Source organism: Amaranthus tricolor, chromosome 14, assembly GCF_026212465.1.
Source record: "Amaranthus tricolor cultivar Red isolate AtriRed21 chromosome 14, ASM2621246v1, whole genome shotgun sequence".
NCBI lineage: Eukaryota > Viridiplantae > Streptophyta > Magnoliopsida > Caryophyllales > Amaranthaceae > Amaranthus > Amaranthus tricolor.
The window spans coordinates 16,697,612-16,718,977 of NC_080060.1; the positions used below are offsets into that span (position 1 = coordinate 16,697,612).

The 21,366-nt window shown below is 34.8% G+C and overlaps 3 protein-coding genes across 3 annotated transcripts; 2 read left to right on the forward strand and 1 right to left on the reverse strand.

Moving 5' to 3' along the window:
* The first annotated feature begins 3,391 nt into the window (after positions 1–3,391).
* On the forward strand, positions 3,392–6,744 carry LOC130799457 (probable protein phosphatase 2C 8). Its single transcript, XM_057662549.1, has 3 exons — positions 3,392–4,002; positions 4,837–4,888; positions 5,845–6,744. Exons 1-3 carry the CDS (start codon positions 3,421–3,423, stop codon positions 6,168–6,170), a joined length of 960 nt encoding a protein of 319 aa, XP_057518532.1. The 5' UTR covers positions 3,392–3,420; the 3' UTR covers positions 6,171–6,744.
* A 6,546-nt stretch (positions 6,745–13,290) lies between these two features.
* Positions 13,291–16,082, reverse strand: LOC130799357 (endoglucanase 6-like). The gene is made up of 6 exons (XM_057662457.1): positions 15,973–16,082; positions 15,015–15,185; positions 14,413–14,762; positions 14,208–14,294; positions 13,740–14,055; positions 13,291–13,300 (listed from the first exon to the last, which is right to left on the reverse strand). The coding sequence occupies exons 1-6, from the start codon at positions 16,080–16,082 to the stop codon at positions 13,291–13,293; spliced, it is 1,044 nt and encodes a 347-aa protein (XP_057518440.1).
* A 1,501-nt stretch (positions 16,083–17,583) lies between these two features.
* LOC130799358 (uncharacterized mitochondrial protein AtMg00810-like) lies at positions 17,584–19,780 on the forward strand. Its single transcript, XM_057662458.1, has 2 exons — positions 17,584–18,093; positions 18,977–19,780. Exons 1-2 carry the CDS (start codon positions 17,584–17,586, stop codon positions 19,001–19,003), a joined length of 537 nt encoding a protein of 178 aa, XP_057518441.1. The 3' UTR covers positions 19,004–19,780.
* Positions 19,781–21,366: the final 1,586 nt, after the last annotated feature.

The window sequence follows — 21,366 nt, forward strand, 5'->3', positions numbered from 1 at the left end:
ACTTAGAGTGTCCACTGAAGATGTGCCATTTTCTCTGGAGAGCTTGCAAAGGAAGCTTGGCTACAAATCAGGAACGTATTAGAAGACACATTGCTCCGTCTCCACTTTGTGACCGCTGTCAGGATGAAGTAGAATTAACATGCCATGCTCTTGTGGATTGCAATCTGAACAAACCAGTATGGGATGACCATCCAGGAGGATTGATCTTGTCGAGGGCCCCTAGAACCTCATTTAGTGATCTTTACGGCTGGTTGGTAGAGAATGCTTCAAAGACTATACTAGTGTTGATAGCTACTGCTATGTGAGCTATATGGTTCAAGAGAAATAAAGTTATCTTTGTAGATTGTCCAAAGAACATTTTCGATACAGTCATTAGCTTCACCTAGAATCCAATTGCTTTACCTACCTAATGGTCTCTTCTAGAATCCAATTGGGTGAAGATTAATGTGAATGCTCATGTGGCTAATAGGGCTGATAGGGGCTTGGGGGCTGTTTGTCGGGATTTACATGGTAATCTTATTGTTGTTGGCATTCGACGAGTATGCGCAACTTGGTCAACTCCCGTGAATGAGCTTGTCGCTGCCGCATTTGGCGTGGAAGTAGCCATTAGAATGAGTTTTTCTCACATTCAACTTAAGGGTGATAATGTTGCTGTTTTCAAGGCGCTTACCAGCTCTTCTCATGGCTTTTCCCCCTTTTACATTCTTCTTGATCGTATTCGCTCTATGCTAATCTCCTTTAGGGGTGTTAGGCGTAGTGTAGTCCGTCATAGTGGCAACACCGTGGCCCATATGGTAGCTAGATGGAACATGAGTTCTATAGGAGATACTATCTATATGCACCCCTTTCCCCAAAGTCTTGTAACCTTATCTACTCTTGATCTATTTAATCTTAATAGGTACTTTTCAAAAAAAAAAAAAAATTACAATATCTGACAAACAAGTCTGATGTGTCGAACAATATGTCTATATGATTATTAGAATATACTTCCTCGATTTCATTGTAATTGTTATAATCATACAACAAATTAAAGAGTTGCCAAATTTCACGTGACACTCTTTTTATTACCCAAACAATTGTCAAGATTTAAGTGGGCCAAAAACTACTTAGATGTAAACCAAATAAAAGTTGGATAAAATAATGAAATTTTTTATAAAAAGAAAAATTACATACTAAAAGAGTTTTGAATTTAAAGTGTTTCTAATGTAATTTGGCATTTTTTACATTATATTGCGAATTTGACATTATTTTAAAGTTAAATCTTACAGCCTTATAAATAATTGTTATGAGAAATTAACAAACAATAATTTATTTATAAATCTAAATTTGGTAATATATATATATACATACATACATACATATATATATATATATACATACACACACACACACACATATATATATATATATATATATATATATATATATATATATATATATATATGTATATATATATATATATGTATATATATATATATATATGTATATATATATATATATATGTATATATATATATATATGTATATATATATATATATGTATATATATATATATATATGTATATATATATATATATATGTATATATATATATATATATATATATATGTATATATATATATATGTATATATATATATATATATATATATATATATATATATATATATATAGTTGCATCATTATCTACATCTAAATGTCTATTATCAAATTGTTAAATACTGAAATTTGAAATCTGATAACGAATATATAATTTAACCTTTATTTATAAATCAAAATTTACATATGTCGATTATTATAAATACGTGCATCGTACGGGTTTCTAAATTAGTTCACTTTGTTACACAATTTAATGTATTATTTTGATTATTTATATTTTGGGTGATGCGCAAGTAAAATTTTTTAAAATTTAATATTTTAAAAATACACAATTTGACAATTCAAACAAAACATCATTTTAATTATATTTTTCAAACATATTAACTACAATATATAAAATAAGCTTGAATAACTAACAGTACCAAAAATACTTGTATAGCAAGTATTCCAAAACTGAGGTAGTATTTTAGTTGTGATGATAATTAATAACCTTGTTATCTTTTTCCTTATTTTGAGGCATTAATCTATACCAGTATGTTACACATGCAGGGATGCAGCTTTCCAAATAATTCATTTTTTTGTCTGAAATGTGGAACAAATTTAGGCCAATAAGTGGATTAAATCAGAATATTCAATTCTTCATTCACATGCATGCAGTTCTTCATATTTCATAAACAAATACATAACTCTAGAATTTGTGGTGAGCATGAAGGGATCAGATGCGTTACTTTCCATAAATCACTAAAAAGAATACAATCAACAAGTGTACAAATTGTAGTATAATAATAATGACTATGTTTTCAATTAATAATAATTAGTATAAAAACCTCCTACAATACACCAATTTCTTAGTATGAAATGTATAAAAATATTATTTGAAAGAATAATACAATTATATATTATCGTAATTATATTTATCCAACATGATTTTTTTAAAGCAAAAATCAAATACTAATTTTGTTCAAAATATTTATAGAAGACATCACTTTTTCATTCAATTAATCTTAACAAATTTCAGGTTAGGCATATAGAATTGATATAGTAAATTATAAATATACTTTACCTAATTTAGCTTTAGATTTTTAAAAAAATCAATTCTAAATTAGGTTAATATTGTCATGTAGTGAGCTATTATTCAATAAAATAATTTTATTTGTCCAAGACTCTCTAAGTATAATATTTGTTATTTTCCAATCTTTTTATTAGTATTTATTCATAGAATATAATGTTTTTTCATTCAATTAAACGTAACAAATTATAGGTTACGCATATAGAATTGTTATGATAAATTGTATAAATATTTTACCTAATTTAGCTCAAATTAAAAAAATATCAAATAAATTAGGAAAGCAATCAACTATCATCCACTAAAATAATTCTATTTGTCAAGGCTCCGTAAAAAAAATATTTGTCATTTTCCAACATTTTTATTAGTATGTATGTATGTATAATTTGTCAAGGCTTCTTAATTAGAATGACATTTGTCATTTTTCAACATTTTTATTAGTTTGTATGACTAGTGTTATTTTTTATATTTTTCTTATTATGTTATTTTTACCCCACATAATTAGTTCAATTTTTAGTAATCATTTTAAAATTATAAATGATGACTTTTAAAGATTTAAGAAACTAATATAAATGAACTAGAAATAGTTTTATTTTGATATCATTCTACACAAAAATTTATGTTGTAGGTATAGAAGACTATAAAATAGTTAATTTACATGGTTGGTTCATTTTTGTTGAGAATTTCAAGAAAAATGAATTGTATGATAACTCATACCGCTTTATAGGTCCACCATTGATATTTTATTACACTACATATATGCTTAGGAATATTCTTAACAATGCAGAGGTACAAGATATTAGTACTAACACTCTACAAGGAGTAATACCAGCAGAAGCTTTTGGTGTAGTAAGCTCAGAGGGGAAGACAATGGAGAAACCATCAACTGTGTCTCTCTCTCATGGCGCGGTTTCGGTGATCGGACGTAGGAGATCCATGGAGGATGCAGTGACGGTGGTTCCGGCTAATGACCATGACCTTGATCAACATCTCAATTACGATTTTTTTGGTGTGTATGACGGAAACGGGGTGGCTTACAGGGTGACTCAGAAGTGTAAGGAGAGACTTCACCACGTGGTGGCGGAGCAATTTGCAGTTTTGGGGGCTGAGCAGTGGGAGAATGTGATGGCTACTAGCTTTGCTAGGATGGATGAAGAGATTGCCCGGGATGAGTGTAGTATTGGTGTAAGAGGGCCCACTATTGTGTTAGATGAGTTGGTAGGGTCCACTGCATTGGTTGTTTTGGTGGGCTCACAGGAAATTGTGGTGGCGAATTGTGGAGATTCGAAGGCGGTTTTGTCTTGTGACGGCAACGTCCTCACTTTATCAAGTGACACTAAGGTATGGTTCTACTTTTTTTTTTCTTTTTTAATTTGCTAGCTAATAATACGATTACGTAAAACTCTTAATTTGATTTTTAAGTAGTACCAAATTTCAGTCGTAGACTCGTAGTCTTTGTAATTTTACAATATTTAATTTTTTTTTCTAAAAGCAAATTTGATAATTAATATTCCAAACAATTTTTTGCATTGAATTTCGAATTGATTAAATTTTGACAGCTAAAGGTTGAAGTATTAATTAATGATGTAATGGTTATTAATAGTATTAAACCATAATTTTATTTATTTTTTGAGAAAATTAAGCCATTATTTTATTTTCCATTATTAGTTTTTAAAACCCTGCAATAAAATAAGGCTAAAAAAGCCTAATATTAAATATTAATCTTTAACCCTCACTAAAACGTGAGGGTAAATTTTAAGGAGGCTTAACATAATGCTATTGGAGTTTCAAGAATTAAAAATGATTTCTAGCTTAACATATGATATGACCAAAGAAGTTTTGGATGCAAAGCCTTTCTAGATCATGGCCTATGTAATATGTAAAAAAATTTTTGCTAATTGAGTTATGTGATCTATATCATTTAACAATAACAATTGATTTAGTTTTACCCTTATGCTTATGCATGTAGAGACGAGTGTTTGACCCAAATTATATATTAATTAGTATTCTAGATAACCATTATATGATAGTAAAACTAAGAAGGCCTTAAATGGGTAAAAATCTTTGCAGACTTGGTGAGAACTCATAATTTTAATTAGTGCAATGCAGTCTGCATATAAATTTCATTCATTATGTTTTCTGAGTATAAATATATCTTGGTTCTGGCCAATGCAGCTCACAAGACAAGCTGAAAATGTAAGGAATTTGGAATCAACCGCTGTATCAGGTATGCAGGGGTCCAACCCCATCCCATCTGCCTACTTTTGTGGTTCTTCTAGTTGATCTGCTCCACTAATTTTTCATTTACATAAAGCTAATATTATTGCTTCATACTTTTCCGACCTCTTTACTTTTATTTTTTTGACTTTTTTTAATTTACGATCCCCTAATTGCTAATATGGGCGTTGACTGATGACTGATGACTGATGTGGAGTCATTTCCAAATTTTGTGTGTACTTTCTTTTTTATTCTTATGTTCAAACTATATTTGGATTTGGGTCAATTATAATGTATTTGCTCACCTAGTCCCCTTTACTCTTATGATTCAACCAAATTGGTTTAAGGTCAAAAAAAAACATTTTTATAAGTGAATTTCAACTTAGACCCTAATCTTAATTGTTAAGGTCTAGGATCTAAAAATCAAAATAAAATAGAGTAACAATTATATATTTTTTTTTCTGAAAATGAGTTATAAGGATCAAATCCAGTTATACTTGAATCTTTATTTATCTATTGGTGTACTCTCAAACACAAAACTTAATCGAAAAATATACTTTGAAGTAGGGTCCATCATAATTTGGGTTCAGCCTTATACGCTTCTCCATCCTTTCAACCATAAGCGTAAACTTTTCGGTATATCTTGTATGAGATTGTCATATTATGAGACGATCCATATAAAAAACCAATTTCTCTAATTCATTACTAAAAGACTTTAACGTGATTAATGATCACTCTAAGACTATAAAAAGTTTACTTTAACTGTAAGCAATTATTGCAAAGTTATAAATAATCATTTTAAGACAATAAGTGTAAATTGAGTCAGCTTATTAGAAATGATCTGACTGTAAGATCTTATTTGAAAATTTGTATAAAATTTTTGGATAAAGACATTTACGTAGCATATGTTATATTTTGAATCAATTTCTGTCTTGAAAGGGGCACTAATAGTTACTAGTAATACAGGAGATACAAAAAATGTGAAGCCAAATGTGATTTCAACACCAGAAGTAAGAGTGCACAAGCGCACCAAAACAGACAATTTTCTAGTGATTGGTAGCGATGGGTTATGGGACGTAGTCGGCGTTGAGACTGCTTGTGATATTGTAAGGAAGTGTTGTTCAGGTGAAGTTTTAAGTAAAAGGGTAGGCGTAATAGGAAACTGTGCAGCCGCTTCTGCGGCCATGCTGGTGGAGTTAGCGCTTGCTCGCAAAAGCAAAGATAACATCAGTGTCATTGTTGTCGAACTGCAACATGTTAACAATGCTAATACTAGCACGCAATGTACTTGACTACAATTTTGGTGTTGCTTTACGAGCTCAAAAACAATTTTCCATCGTGCAATCGAGTATGAGCTTGAATTTTGCCTCAAAATCAAAATCCTATCCTTGCTAGTTTCAGTAAGATCTGTATCAGATGTAGTGATTTAGTTGTTTTTGGTCTAGATGCATTAGTGTGCAACATAGTTTGTTTTAGTGTCTTCTTATAGGGATTGTTGTTAATGGTGACTCAAACTAGCAAGAACCATTTAAGAAGATGAGTATGGGTCAAAGAGGAGGTCCGCGAGGCGCGGAGAAGCTGCTGCTTCAGTCCGCGGGGCGCGGAGAAGCTGCTGCCTCAGTCCGCGGGGCGCGGAGAAGCTGCTGCCTCAGTCCGCGGGGCGCGGAGTGTGTTATGTCTCCATTTCGCGGCTCGCGTAGTTGTACACAGCATGCGAAATGACGGTTTCTTTTCACGGGAGGTGTCTTTTGGAACGGTTACTTTATGTTTATTATGTAATAACTTCCTTTTATTGGGCATTAGTATATAAACTCCCATTTTGGGAATAATACATGATGATTCACAAAAATTGAGAGAGATCATAAGAGAGCCATTAATTTGTAAGTGTGATTGAAATTCATCTTGTAATTTTTTGCAATCAAAGTAAAATTATTTGATCTTGGTGCCGGTGGATGTAGCTATCACATTGATAGTGAACCACGTTAAATCTCTCGTGTCAATTTCTTATTTTGCATTGAATTTTCTTATTGTTTCATTATTGTTCAACGAACTTACTTCCGCTGTCGCACAACAATTGGCATCAAGAGCTCAGGTTTAAGTCCTTGGAGAGTTTTTGAGTGGAATAATGGCTGGAGATTCTACAATAAGAATTGAGAAATTTACCGGGACTAATAGCTTCGGGCTATGGCAAATAAAGATGAAGGCTCTGTTGAAACAGCAGCTAATCTGGCGTCCGTTGGCTTCGAAGAGTACTACTGCGGGGTCGGAAGACGGGTTAACTGACGGGCAATTAGCAGTAATGGAGGAAAAATCTCATTCTACCATTTTGCTGAGTTTGGATGATCATATATATCATCAAAGAGGTCGATGATCAAGCTACAGCGGCGGAACTATGGATGAAATTGGAGTCATTGTATATGACTAAGTCGCTGACCAACAAATTATTGCTAAAGCAGCGGTTGTTCAACCTCCGAATGCAGTCAGGTACTCCCTTACGGGAACATCTTGAAAAACTTAACTCTATTTTACTAGAGTCTCTACCGTCTAGCTGTGAGAATTTTGTTGAGTCTTTTGTTGTTTGTAAAGACTCACTAACCTTAGAAGAAGTGAAGGCAGCACTTCATACCAAGGAACTTCATCAGAAAGTTATAGGTGATAACGGGGAGAGTGGCAGTGAGTTGTTTGTTAAGTCCGGGAAGTCTAAAAAAAAAGGGGTTAACAAGGGCAACAATACTAGGTCGGGTGCTGGAAACGACAATGAGGGATTTTGTAAGACTGTGGAAAACTATTACTGCAAGGAACCGGGTCACTTTAGGGCTAATTGTCCGGTCAGGAAAAGCAAGTTCCAAGCTGCTGTAGTTGAGGAAAAACCGAAGGAGAACTATAATTCGGAGGAAGACTTGGCGTTAGGGAGTTTTGCTAAGTCTGGGGATCTTTTTGATGATTGGGTTCTAGATTCGGGGTGTTCGTTCCATAGGAGTCCGCATCGAGATTGGTTTGACACGTATGAGTCTTGCAATAGGGGTAAAGTTATTGTAGGTAACAACGCACCTTGTAAGATTACGAGTATTGGGTCCATGACATTGACTAGAGTGCGTCATGTCCCTGCTTTGGGGAAGAATCTAATTTCATTAGGTACCTTGGATAATTTGGGGTACAACGAAGTGTTTTCGGATGGGGATGTTGTCCATTTACCGAGGTTCGGAGTTGGTACTTAAGGGTATCAAGAGGAACACCCTCTATGTCTTTAAGAGTGTTACACTGTCTAGTTCTGCGGTTTGCGCATCGGCGCCTCACCAGGAGATGACCAAGATTTGGCACATGAGGCTTGGTCATATAGGCGAGAAGGGGATGCAATTATTGTCTAAGAGGGGTCTACTATCCGGAATCAAGGTTGCCAACCTTGAATTTTGTGAGCATTGTGTGTTTGGGAAGAAACACAGGTCAAAGTTCAGCAAGGGTGCTCACATTACTGATGAAGTGTGTTTGGGGTCCATCTAGGGTTGAAGGTATGAGAGGTTTCCGCTATTTTGTGTCATTTGTAGATGACAAATCTCGATACACATGGCTTAGGTTGCTTAAGTCAAAGGATGAGGCCTTCAAAGCTTTTAAGCAATGGAAAACATTGGTGGAGAATCGACAAGGTAGGAAGATCAAGAAGCTACGAACAGACAATAGGCTTGAGTTTTGCAAAGAGGAGTTTAATGATTTCTGTGAAGATGAGGGTATTGGTCGGCATCATACCGTCAAGATGACACCACAGCAGAACGGTGTTGCAGAACGGGTTAATCAGACACTGCTTGAGAGAGTTCGATGCATGCTCTCTAATGCAGGGCTTAGGAGAAGGTATTGGAGTGAAGCTTTGATGACAGCTTGTTATATCGTCAATAGGGGTCCTCATTCGGGAATTGACTTCAAAATTCCGTTTGAGATCTGGAGTGGTAAGTTGCCTAATTTCTCTGATTTGAAGATTTTTGGTTGTGTTACTTATTATCATGTGAGTGAGGATAAGCTGGATCCACGAGCCAAGACGGGGTGTTTTGTTGGGTACGGTGATGGTGTGAAGGGGTTTAGGATCTATTCACCTTCGGAGGGTCGAGTCCTTCTTCGTAGGGATGTCACTTTTGATGAGAGCATCATGTATTCCAAGAAGATCTCGGAGTCTTCTAATCTGGGAAAGGAAGGGGAGAACTTGCTACAGACAGATGGAGTACTTGAGGTACATCAGTTATCCATTGTTGATTTACCTCGAGTGCAATTTATTGATGATGATGCTGAGGTTCCAGTGCCGAATACTCCTGAACCTGAGGTTGTTCCATCTCCTCCTAACTCTTGGGAGGAGGTGGAACAGTCTAATCAGGGGTCATCTAGCCAATCTAACACTATTCTTAAGAAACCTAGACGAGTCATCAAGAAGCCTGTTAGATTGATTGAAGAAATGGAAGGAAGAAATTGCTTTGTTGAGAATTTGACAGGTTATGCATTGAGTGTAGCTGATGATGTAGAGTTATATGAACCTGCCACGTACAAACTAGCAATTAGTTGTAGTGAGTCAGCGCAATGGCTTGCTGCAATGAGTGAAGAGATGTAGTCTCTTTACAAGAACAGAGTGTGGGAACTTATGAAGGTAACAAACGGGAGAAAGCATGTAGGGTGTAAGTGGATTTTGAAGAAGAAAGAAGGATCATCTAAATCTGAGAAAGTTCGTTTTAAGGCTAGGCTAGTTGCAAAGGGGTTCAGTCAAGTAGAAGGGGTTGACTTCGTGGAGATATTCTCAAAAGTGGTTCGACATACTTCTATTCGTGTGCTATTGTCGATTGTAGCACATTTTGACCTTGAGCTGGAGCAGCTGGATGTTAAGACGGCTTTCCTTCATGGCGATTTGGAGGAGGAGATTTTGATGAAGCAGCCCGAGGGATTCGAGATCTTAAGGAAAGAGCACTATGCATGCAGATTGCTAAAGTCGTTGTATGGACTTAAGCAATCCCCTCGGCAGTGGTACAAGAGGTTTGATTCTTTTATGGTTTTTCATGGTTTTGATAGGAACTCGTATGATTGCTGTGTGTATCATAGTAAGTTGGATGACGGTTCCAGGATTTATTTGTTGTTATATGTTGATAACATGCTTGTTGCCACAAAGAATAAATCGGATGTTGCTAAACTTAAAGAGTTGCTTAGCTCGGAATTTGACATGAAAGATTTGGGTCCAACTGAGAAGATTTTGGGTATGGAGATCTATAGGGATTGAGCTAGAGGTAAGCTTTTCTTGAATCTGAAAAGTTACATCGAAAAGATTTTATCTCGTTTTGGGATGGAGAAGTCGAAGCCTATAAGTACACCAACATCTGTGAGCTGCAAATTGTCTTTGTCTATGTCACCTCAAACTGAGGAGGAGTTGGCGTATATGTCTAGAGTCCCTTATGCCAAGGCTGTTGATTGTTTGATGTATGTTATGGTCTGTACTAGGCCTGATATTGCGCACGCTGTTAGTGTTGTGAGTAGGTTCATGGCTCGACCTGGGAGAGAGCATTGGTAGGGTGAAACGGATTTTTCGTTATTTAAGAGGGACAAGTGATATTGGTCTTGTGTATGGGAATGGTAAGGAGTGTTTGGTAACTGGATATAGTGATTCTGATTATGCAGCTGATGTGGATACCACGAGGTCGGTGACCGGGTATGTGTGTACTTTGGGTGGTTCCGTGGTTAGTTGGAAGTCTACATTGCAGTCTTCGGTTACGTTGTCTACTACTGAAGCTGAGTACATGGCTTTAACTTCTGCAGCTAAGGAGTCCATATGGCTCAAAGGCCTTGTAGGTGAACTGGGTATCGCACAAGATTTTGCTACGGTGTATTGTGATAGTCTAAGTGCCATTTGCTTAGCTAAAGACTAAGTACACCATGATCGGACCAAGCAAATTGATGTCAGGTATCATTTCTTGCGTATTGACAAGAGGGTAAAGGTAAAGAAGATCGAGACCGCTGACAACCCAACTGATTTCTTTACTAAGTCTATTCCATTTATTAAGTTTAAACATTGCTTAGATTTGCTAAATATTGATTACTATGTGATGTAGTAGGCCCTTAGGGGCAGTGTTGGGGAGCTCCTGTTGTAGGCATGTTGGCCTTAAGGTGGAGCTTGCCTGGGGCATGTGATGCAGGTGGAGCATTATGAGTTGTTAAACTTGGTGACATGTGATAGGTCTTGGTTGGAGACTTTTCCGGATGAGTCTTGGTTGAAGACTTATCGGGATGTACGGCTTATGCATGAGCTTTACATCGGGTTTTGGCTTGAGATATGTTCACTTTCTGTTGATGAGATCGTTTGCTGAATACGAGTTTTCGTCAAGGTGGACATTGTTGTTAATGGTGACTCAAACTAGCAAGCACCATTGAAGAAGATGAGTATGGGTCAAAGAGGAGGTCCGCGGGGCGCAGAGTGCGTTCTGTCTCCATTTTGCGGCTCGCGTAGTTGTACACGACTCTCGAAATGGCAGTTTCTTTTCATGGAAGGTGTCTGTTGGGACGGTTACTTTGTGTTTATTATGTAATAACTTCCTTTTATTGGGCATTAGTATATAAACTCTCATTTTAGGATTAATACATGATGATTCACAAAAATTAAGAGAGATCACTAGAGAGCCATTAATTTGTGAGTGTGATTGAGATTTATCTTGTAATTCTTTGCGATCATAGGGAAATTATTTGATCTTGGTGCCGGTGGATGTAGCTATCACATTTATAGTGAATCACGTTAAATCTCTCGTGTCAATTTCTTATTTTGCATTGAATTTTCTTATTGTTTCATTATTGTTCAACGAACTTGCTTCTGCTGTCGCACGATAGGGATGTCTTTGTTTTCGTCAAAAACTAGTGTGCGGTCTCCCAAGTGTATAGAATATGAGATGAAATAAGGATGGTTCTTTATTATAATTTGTTTAGTGTGAACGGTCTTTATTCAATTTAGTTTTATTCAATACAATTTAGTTTATTTTACTTTGAAAGCCCAAGCAAATTTCGTTATTGCTCCACGTGAAACACTTCTAACCGAAAGTCTTCTGTTACTTTGTGTTAGGGTTTATTATGTATTTTGGGCCTATTGTGTATGTTTTTAATGGGCTCTGCGTATAAGGGTTTACCTTCTTTCTTAAACATATACCATACTTATGAATAATACAAAGCAAGGGGTTTTATTTCTCCACATGGTTTTAGGTTTAGGTTATTTTTTTCGATTTTTCATGCCCTTTGACATTTTTTAATCTCCAAAATAAATCAACTACACCTCCATTGTTGAGAAAGTCTTTGCATGAATGGTATTCTTCAATTAATTTGGGTTGGATGTTCTTCAAATTGATGTTCGACGCGCCCCTTGCTACATTCTGTCGATATGTTTACATACTTCCAATTGAGAATTTCTGACTTTTCATTTTTATTAATTTAGGACAACATTGTTTTTACTAGAAGTTCAATTGTATTTGTATTACTCCCTCCTATCTCCTTGTTAGTCTCATTTCTAAATAAGGTTAAGTCACCCTATTAGTCTCATTTTCTATGTTTTCTAAATCAATGGTTATAGAGTACATGCAACACCTATAGTTGCAGCTTCAATATTAGGATTTCATAGTCACAAGGTGGTTGATTGCCAGTTTTTTAATCACCTACAACCCGGTTTGACAGATGCTCAACGGCAATGACTTCTCAATTTACTTGGTAACTCTTCAAATAATTACTCCCTTGGTAGAAATGCTTCTTGTTGCCTTATTGATTCGGATGCTTCCCACTATGTTACTGGTTACTTTTGATTTGTTACGTAATGTTTATAATGTGTCATTCATAATGTGTCTGACTGTCCGATTAGGCTTTCGAATGGTAAGAAAATTGTTTCCACCATGCTGGGCGATATGACATTATGTTCAAATGTTATTCTTCGAAATGTGTTCTACGTCCCCAATTTACAATGCAATTTAATTTTTGTAATTGAATTAACAAATAATCAGAGTTGTACACTGCATTTCGTCAAAACAATTTGTGTTATACAGGATCTACATTTGATGAATCTGATTGAATGGGTGAATAGAGAGACGGACGGATTGTACTTCTTTTGTTGCTTTCCAAGGATTAGTGCAGTCAATACTGATAGAGCATCATTTACGGTGTTATGTCATCAACGTCTTGGGTATCTTTCAGACAAAGTGATGATTTCATTCCCTTCTATGGTTAAATCCAGTAGTAAAATTTCCACTAAATATTGTGATATATGTCATCAAGCCAAATAATCTACTGATAAATTTCCAGTTGGTGACAGTAGAGCGACTTCTCATTTTCAAACTTGTGTTTCAAATTAGGGGAAAATAACATATTTGAGCTAGAAAATGAGAATAGAATCAGATTAAACAAGTCAAAAATCATATTCATTCATTCATACCTGAAAAGGAAATAAATGTTGCAGAATTTACTATATGAAACACTAAAAATATATATATAGAAACCCCATAAGCACCCAATTTACTACATTAAAAGGAAACTGAAAACAGTCCTTAACAAATTTTTTATAGAGAAGCAAATTATTTTCATCATTACTTCTCCTTAAAACATCTTACTCTTGCAAAATCTATATGTATACATAAGCAATGCAATAGAAGAGAAAGAGGATGAGCACTCATATTTCGATTCGTCTCTTCACACCTTTCCTTGATCATACTACACTATTATTTACCCTAATGCCTTTTCTTCTTCAAGCTTCCATAGAAATATGTAGAACTTGATAAAATCAAAAGGAAAAAAAAAGGAAGAAAAAGGATAGTTTCTACTAGAAGCTGCACAGTTTGTTACATCCACAACCCCAAAGTTCAAGAAAAACGAACCTGTAAGCCGGTTTTTCCTTAGGAGAGTCTGTAACTTGAGACTGAAACACTGGCAGGAGTTGAAGCATGAACGTAAACAAATTCGAGGCTCTTTCCAGCTGGTACGACATCGAGCCAAGCTGGGAAGCTGTAAGAATTTTCCGGATTTTAGTAAGACCCCAAATTGGACCGTAAAGCTTGCTAATAGACAGCTTCAAGTCCTTGAGAGTCTTGTTAGACATGTTAGTCAAAGTTGTCGAGTATCTGTTGTATGTTCGTCCTTGGTTAACCCACGAGGTGGCCTTCTGATTTATGCCAATATGATCAGATGATGAAGCTGCAACGAAAAAACAATCCCAAGTCATAAGCATTATGGTTATTTCCACGTTTAAGAAATCATCATTTGTCTCTTTGAGTTTGCTAGAAACGGGTATGAACGGGTATGACACAAAGATTAAGGAGACCGAAAATATGTAGCAAAATCAGTACTTGAAGCATGAACTGGTTTGGTCTCTGGCGAGGGAGTAGGCTTTAAAGCCTTTGGTGCAAGAGTAGGATGAACGTCTGGTATCTCAACTGCAAGACAGTTCCAATATGTAATCGAAACTCTGCTTATAAAATTATAAAAATAATCCATTTGATATCATATTGAATTTGACAATTTTCAGTTACAAATTGCAGACATGGGTCTAACCTGGAAGTACCTGGCTGTAACCACTGTGACCAGTTAACCTAGTGAGAACGCCAATGAGAGGTGCATTGTTGTAGGTGGCAGGCTCAGTTTTCTCATATTTGTCTCTTTCATCAGCAAAGTTGTCGTACGCATCAGGCCCACCAACGATAGCACCAGTGAGAACATTGGGATCGCTTGATTTCTTGCTATAACAGGTAGCATATCCTCCCCTGCATGTAACAAATGTGGGGTTCACCTTGTAGGATACGATGGAAGAACCTCGATGGTGAACATGTTGTGGGTAGTTGTTTCTGTATCCCACCATGTAGCTTGTCGCTCTCGGGTTGTCTCCAAGAATGTAGTCAATTTGAAAGTTTTATACTTTCCCTGCTTAGCAGCAGCAGCAACAAGAAACATACTAATAATACTTTGTGTACTTAGTCGTGTAACATAATTTGCCTATTGAATTCGCAATTAGTTCAAAATGGCCCAAAATAGTCCAAAACCGCACATAACTCGCTTTTTTGATTTGAGATTAGCATAGAGATTGGTGAACCATGTGACACTGGTACATGGCCGTTAGCACTAAAATAGTTACATAAGAAGCCAACTATAATACATGAGACTTGACCGTGGAAAAGAGCTCAGATAGAGCAACACGACCTGAAGAACATTGCATACTCGAACGAGCAGAGGTAAGGTAATCAGAATAAACAGTAAGAAGAAAGGAAGCACTGGTGACAAATTGCATATTGTTCCACCTCTGACGGAAGATCAGACCACCGGAGCTCATTCTAAACAATATGCCAAAACATCAAAAGTTAACATTATTTAATAAAATCATATTAAGCCTTTAAAATGGTGCATACTTTACATTTATTAGTTCTTTCGTTTCATTATATTTGCTAAATTTGACTTTTTACACAATCTAATCCATTAGTTTGATCATTTATATACTGAATTATACTTAACTAAAAATAATAAAAAGTAAATATCATGAAAATATGCAATTAGACGATTCAAATAAGATCCTATTTAACTATATTTTATCTTAAACATCAATCGCAATATATAAAATAAATATGAACTATTTGAAAAAGCAAGTTTTTAGACCAAAAAGAATTAAAACCTTTAATAGTGTTTGACAAATGAGTATAAACACTACCATGTGATCTGCTACAGCCTACAAGACCTCAAAGTTTCAGTTGCATTTTGTTAGCAATTATGAGAAAATGACATAAATCTTCCATTTAATTTCCCAAATTCTTTAAAAATCAACTTCTAAAGGATAATTTGGTTTTGCAAATTGTACCATGTTATTGGGTTAACATCACTCTAATAGAATAAAATATTTCCATAGAATAGAATATTTTCATATTTGCATTATTCTAGTAAATATTATAATCTTGTAGAATATTAGATGATTGTGTAAATATTATGCAATATCTGTTGTCATGGTATTTTACTCTATTCCATGAATGAGAAAGGCAATCAATCATTCTACTGATTCTATCATGGTATCAAGAGCTTAAGTTCCTCTCCTCAACCCTTTTTACTTTCTTCCTTGCTCCCCATGACAACAGTCCCCCACCCTGATCGCTCCCCTCTTTCTTGCTTCTTCCATGGCTTCTCCTAAAATTCATCCCGCCACCAACTCCTTTCCGGGTATCCTTGGGCCTTATCCAACCCATAATTTCTTTACCGAGTCATCTTCCTCGCCAAACTACTTTCCGACGAATATCAATCAGGCTATGCATACTCTCTCTTTGTCTTCTCCAGATGAACAAATCTACATGGATACCGGTGCTATTTCCCACATGACTCATAAGGTAATTTTCTCAAGTATTTTCCACTGAAGCATCATCATAATAATCACATAATTGTTGGTAATGGTAATATGATTCCACTTCAAGGTCATGGTGATTTACCAATATCTCCCTTTAATCCTTCCATCACTCTCAAAAATGTCTTACATGCCCCTAAACTCATTAAAAATTTTATCTTTGTTCGTAAGTTTACTCGTGATAATAAAGTTTCTGCTGAATTTAATCCTTTTGGTTTTTCTGTGAAAAAATTGGCACGAGGAATATCCTCCTGCGGTCTAATAGCACTGGTGATCTTTATCCTTTCCAATCGACACATGGATCTACTCTCTCATCATCATGATCTTTGGCGTTTTCTACTATATTTTCTAGTATTTGGCCTTCTTGTTTAGGTCATCCTGGAAATGCAATTTTAGATTTCATGTATTCCTATAATCCATTGAATGTATTAAAAATGCCTCTTTTGTTTGTCATTCTTGTCCTTTGGGTAAACATGTTCGATTACCTTTTGTTAGCTCAAAATCTATAAGTACTAGACCTTTTGAGATTATTCATATTGATTTATGGACATCTCATGTTTCAAGTATTTCCGATTACAAATTTTATGTTCTGTTTCTTGATCACTATACTAATTTCTTGTGGACTTTTCCTTTATTTCATAAATCTCAAGTCTATGATATTTTTGTGAATTTTCATGCTTTTGTCCATACTCAATTTAGGCTTCCAATCCAATCTTTTCAATGTGATCTTGGGGTGAATTTGATAATAAGTTATTTCATCACTTTTGCATTACTCGGGGTACTCGGGGTATTACTCTTCGTTTTTCTTGTCCTCAAACATCATCTCAAAATGACAAGTCTAAAAGAAAAATTCGTTCAATTAATAATATTGTCCGCACTCTATTATGTCATGCTTCTCTTCCTCCTAAATTTTGGCCTCGACATTCTTCCATCTAAATTGCTTGATAATCTGACTCCTACTCATCTTCTCTATCATAAATCTCCAACCTATAAACATCTTTAGGTTTTTGGGTGCTTATACTTTCCTTTAATTCCTTCCACAAAAATTCATAAATTACAACCTCGTTCCTCTTCATGTCTTTTTGGGTTATTCATCTTCGCATCGAGGTTACTAGTGCTATGACCTCTCTTCTGATAAGATTCTCATACCTCATCATGTTATTTTTATGAATCGAATTTTCCCTTCTCTTGAACTTCTAATTCTCCTCACGAGTACAATTTTTAGATGACCATCTCCCTTTGTCTATCCTTCGCCATAGTCAACCAAGTCCATCTTCAACTACTCATGGGCCCAAATTTTTGAGTCCCCTCAACTCCTGCATCACCATCTATCACTAGGCCAACCTTAAATGACCCACCTCTTGACTCCATCCAATCCACCAGCAACACCCACCCAGCCTTCCCAGCCGCCTATTTCATCCTATCCCCTTACTGCGTCAGCCGCATCTAACACCTCTTTGTTTATTTATCGTCTTAGTTCTGAAGTGGCTTATCTTTTGCTATATTTTGACGATATTATACACACAGCTTCTTCTGAGCCTCTTCGCAAGTCTATCAAGTCTCGCGTAAGCTCTGAATTTGCTATGAAGGATCTTGGTCCTCTTCATTATTTTTTGTGCATTGCTGTTTCTCATATTTCTTCGTGTATTTTCTTGTCTCAAAAGAAGTATGCAGTTGATATTCTTGAACAAGCTGGTATGTCTGATTGCAAACTTGCTCCCACTCCTGCTGATACCTCTGGGAAATTAAGTGCGCACTTTGGACCTCCTCATGAAAATCCCACATTATATCGCTGTTCAGCTGGTGCTCTTCAGTATCTTACCTTCGCTCATCCGAATATTTCTTATGTTGTTCAACAGGTGTGTTTCTTTATCTTCCCTGTACTTGTCTACAAACTTAAATAGTTGCACAACAAATTTTATTTAGAAATCAGAACCAAACAAAGTAAAATAAAAAAGATAGCGTTAACAGCAGCCATATGAGTATGTAATTAGTATTAGTATAATTTAGAGAAGATAAACATATATAGAATTAACTATTTTGCGAGTTATTAAGTTGGATTTAAAGTCACCAAGAACATTTAAATCCATAATACTAGATAATCTTTCCTCCGTTTTTTTACTTGCACATAAATAATTTATGCATTGTTTATCATCTTTGGTATTTTATATATTGCGGCTATTATATACATTAATAGAAATGATTCAATGAATACTTTAAAAAGCCAAAAGCCCATGTATGTATTCAAGGGTGACGCCAAAATTTTGAATTAGGAAGCCCAAATTGCGATATACTTGCAAATTCTTTACAATTTTATTTTAACTTATCAAACTTTGTAAATTTTAAAATTGTGTAGACTAAAAAGAACTTGAATTATAGCAAAAATTATATTCAACAATTGAAGTTATGCTTCTTTATTATTATCCCTTTTGAAAAAAAAATTTAGTGTTTTTGACTTTATATATTTTCCTAGTAAGTCTTCAAAAACACTATTAAAATTAATATAGCAAAAATAAAAAAAAAACACGCTAAAAAGGATGAATGTGAAATTATGAAAGATAGAGTAATGAAATTATAATATAAATTTATTAATATATAAAAAAATAATAGTTTAAAATAGGGGTTGATCCCTTAACCTTAGATTATAAATGTGTTACTTTAATCTTTGAGTGTGTGTGTTATGTATGTGTGTATATATATATAAATTATAATATAAATTCGTACCAAACACATTGATGTTAGATACCACTGGTTGCGAGATGTGATTGAGGATAATCAAATGATATTGAAGAAAATTCATACGCACAAGAATGGTGCAGATCTGTTGACAAAGATTGTTCCCAGAAGCAAGGTTGAGCTTTGTAGCAAGCTTGCTGGGTTGAGCTTCAAGTGATCAGTTAAGCATTGTTATCTTCTCCGTAATGGGGCTGGAGGGGGAGATTGTTGGATGTCCAGCCCACTTTGGGAGTTATAATATTTTTTTGGTCTTTGAATATTTGGACCTACCTATTATGACTTTGGTTAGCTTCTCTTAGAAGCTTTCACGGTTTTATTTTAGCCTCTTCTTACAGCTACAAAAGTGGGCAGCAGTAGGCTAAAAATCAGAATGCAAAAACAGTAGAATAAGAGAGAGAGAGGAGGTTGTTCATTCAAAAAAATTAATTTGCACAGTTTCGATCAACACATCCGATGAAGGGGAAAACGTGGTCCGATTTGGCTCATTTTTGATTATGTTGTAGGGGACATATAAGGTTTCAATCTGAACGATGGTGACCGGGTTTCATGGTTTGGTGTGCCGGAAATCGCACCAGGACAGTGGCTGTCTTGTTTTGGTGAAATTCTCTTCATTTTTCTTCTTTTATTGTATTTCTCTTGGTGTCGATGGTTGATGGTGGATAGTGCACTTTGTTGGATTGCTATTGGTGCTTTTACTCTCATTTTATCAGAATAAGAGTGACTTGGGTGGACTCCCTTGACTAGTCCCGTGGTTTTTATCCTTCACACCGAAGGGGTTTTCTTTGTCTTTTGATGCTCATTGTTGGTTATTACGGGTGATTGAAGTCAGTTTGATTGTTTTGCTTAAATTGATCTTGGTGTGGGTGTTGTTGGAGTTGCTATCAATCCTTTGTGCCTAACACATTTATTTACTCCTTTAAATTGATTATAAAATGTACCAACTAAATTAGTAACCTATTTAAGTGTGATTAAGATTTAAAAGAAAACCCGTTTAAAAAAAATTTAAGACAAGTTTCATTATTGAAAGGAATTACTCACTGTCAATGGTATTCAAGTGCTAAACCACCTTTATGTACTTCTTACATTTAAAAGAAAATGACTTATGAACAAACTTGGCATGGGCAAACAGAGATGCAATTGAGCTAATCTCTGCATAACTCTTAACACCACCCTTTCAATTGGAGAACAATTGACAAGTCATTTCAATGGTTTAAGCATTGAGCATATTATACACCTACAAAATTCAATATAATCTAATCCTAAACTCTTAACACGTACTGGGCCAAGACCCAGAATCTTCAGCTTATATGTCACCATAAAAAACCCTCAGCAATCAATCATAAAATACACTTTATGCAATTAATAACCCATCAAAGAGCTAAAATCACCAAACCTTAATAACCCATCAATCGATTATGCAATTAATCATTAATCAATCAATTATGCAATTAATCATTAAAAAAACTCTGAGCTCAAATTCTTTGTCTATCTTTTAATCTGTATGTTTTCACATTTTTTATTCGACTTCCACATTTTAATTCGACTGCGACATTAAATATGGGATCTGTATTTTTTCAAATTACTAAAATTTCAGCCTTACTGATTTAACAACAGATTTATCAAACCTGGGAGGTGATATTTTGTCCTATTCAGTTTTACATACTTCCTCCGTTCCATAATACTTGCTACATTTTCTATTTTTGGTAATTTCATATTACTTGCTACATCTCCGTTTTTAGTAATAAAACAATCATTTAAAGTTCCACCTACCCCTATTTTTATCCTACTCTATACTCTATATTCTATAATAAAATACTATACTATACTCTATAAAGTAACCTAACAATTTATTTTTCCTTTTTCTTTTTCAATTAACAATAATAAAATACAATATTCTATAAAGTAAATAATCAACTACAGTGTAAGTCAATCACTTTTCTTAATTTTCGTGCCAATGCAAATGTAGCAACAATTATGGAACGGAGGAAGTACTTTATACCTTTTGCAAGAAATTATAGCATCTTGCAAATAGATAAACCCAAATTTTTTCACAAAAAAGTTGATAAAATATGAGTAATTTTTCATCCCAACAACCAGATTTAAAACTTGTGAAAATTTTTCTAACTGATCACAATTAGCAACATCCATTAAATTTTTAAGACGAAAACCCTCATTTTTCACAAAAAGATGATAAAAAGCTAGGTAGTTTTTCACCCTAAAAGCCAAATGGAAACTGAATGAAAATCCCTAATTTTTCATCCCAACAATATAATCAAAATTATAAGAAAAAAAAAAACAATGTGCATCATCAAATCAAGTATCTTACCTTTGGAGTGATGATTCTTCAGCTTTCTTCGCTCGAATTGATTCAGCTAAAGCAAATCAAAACTATAATT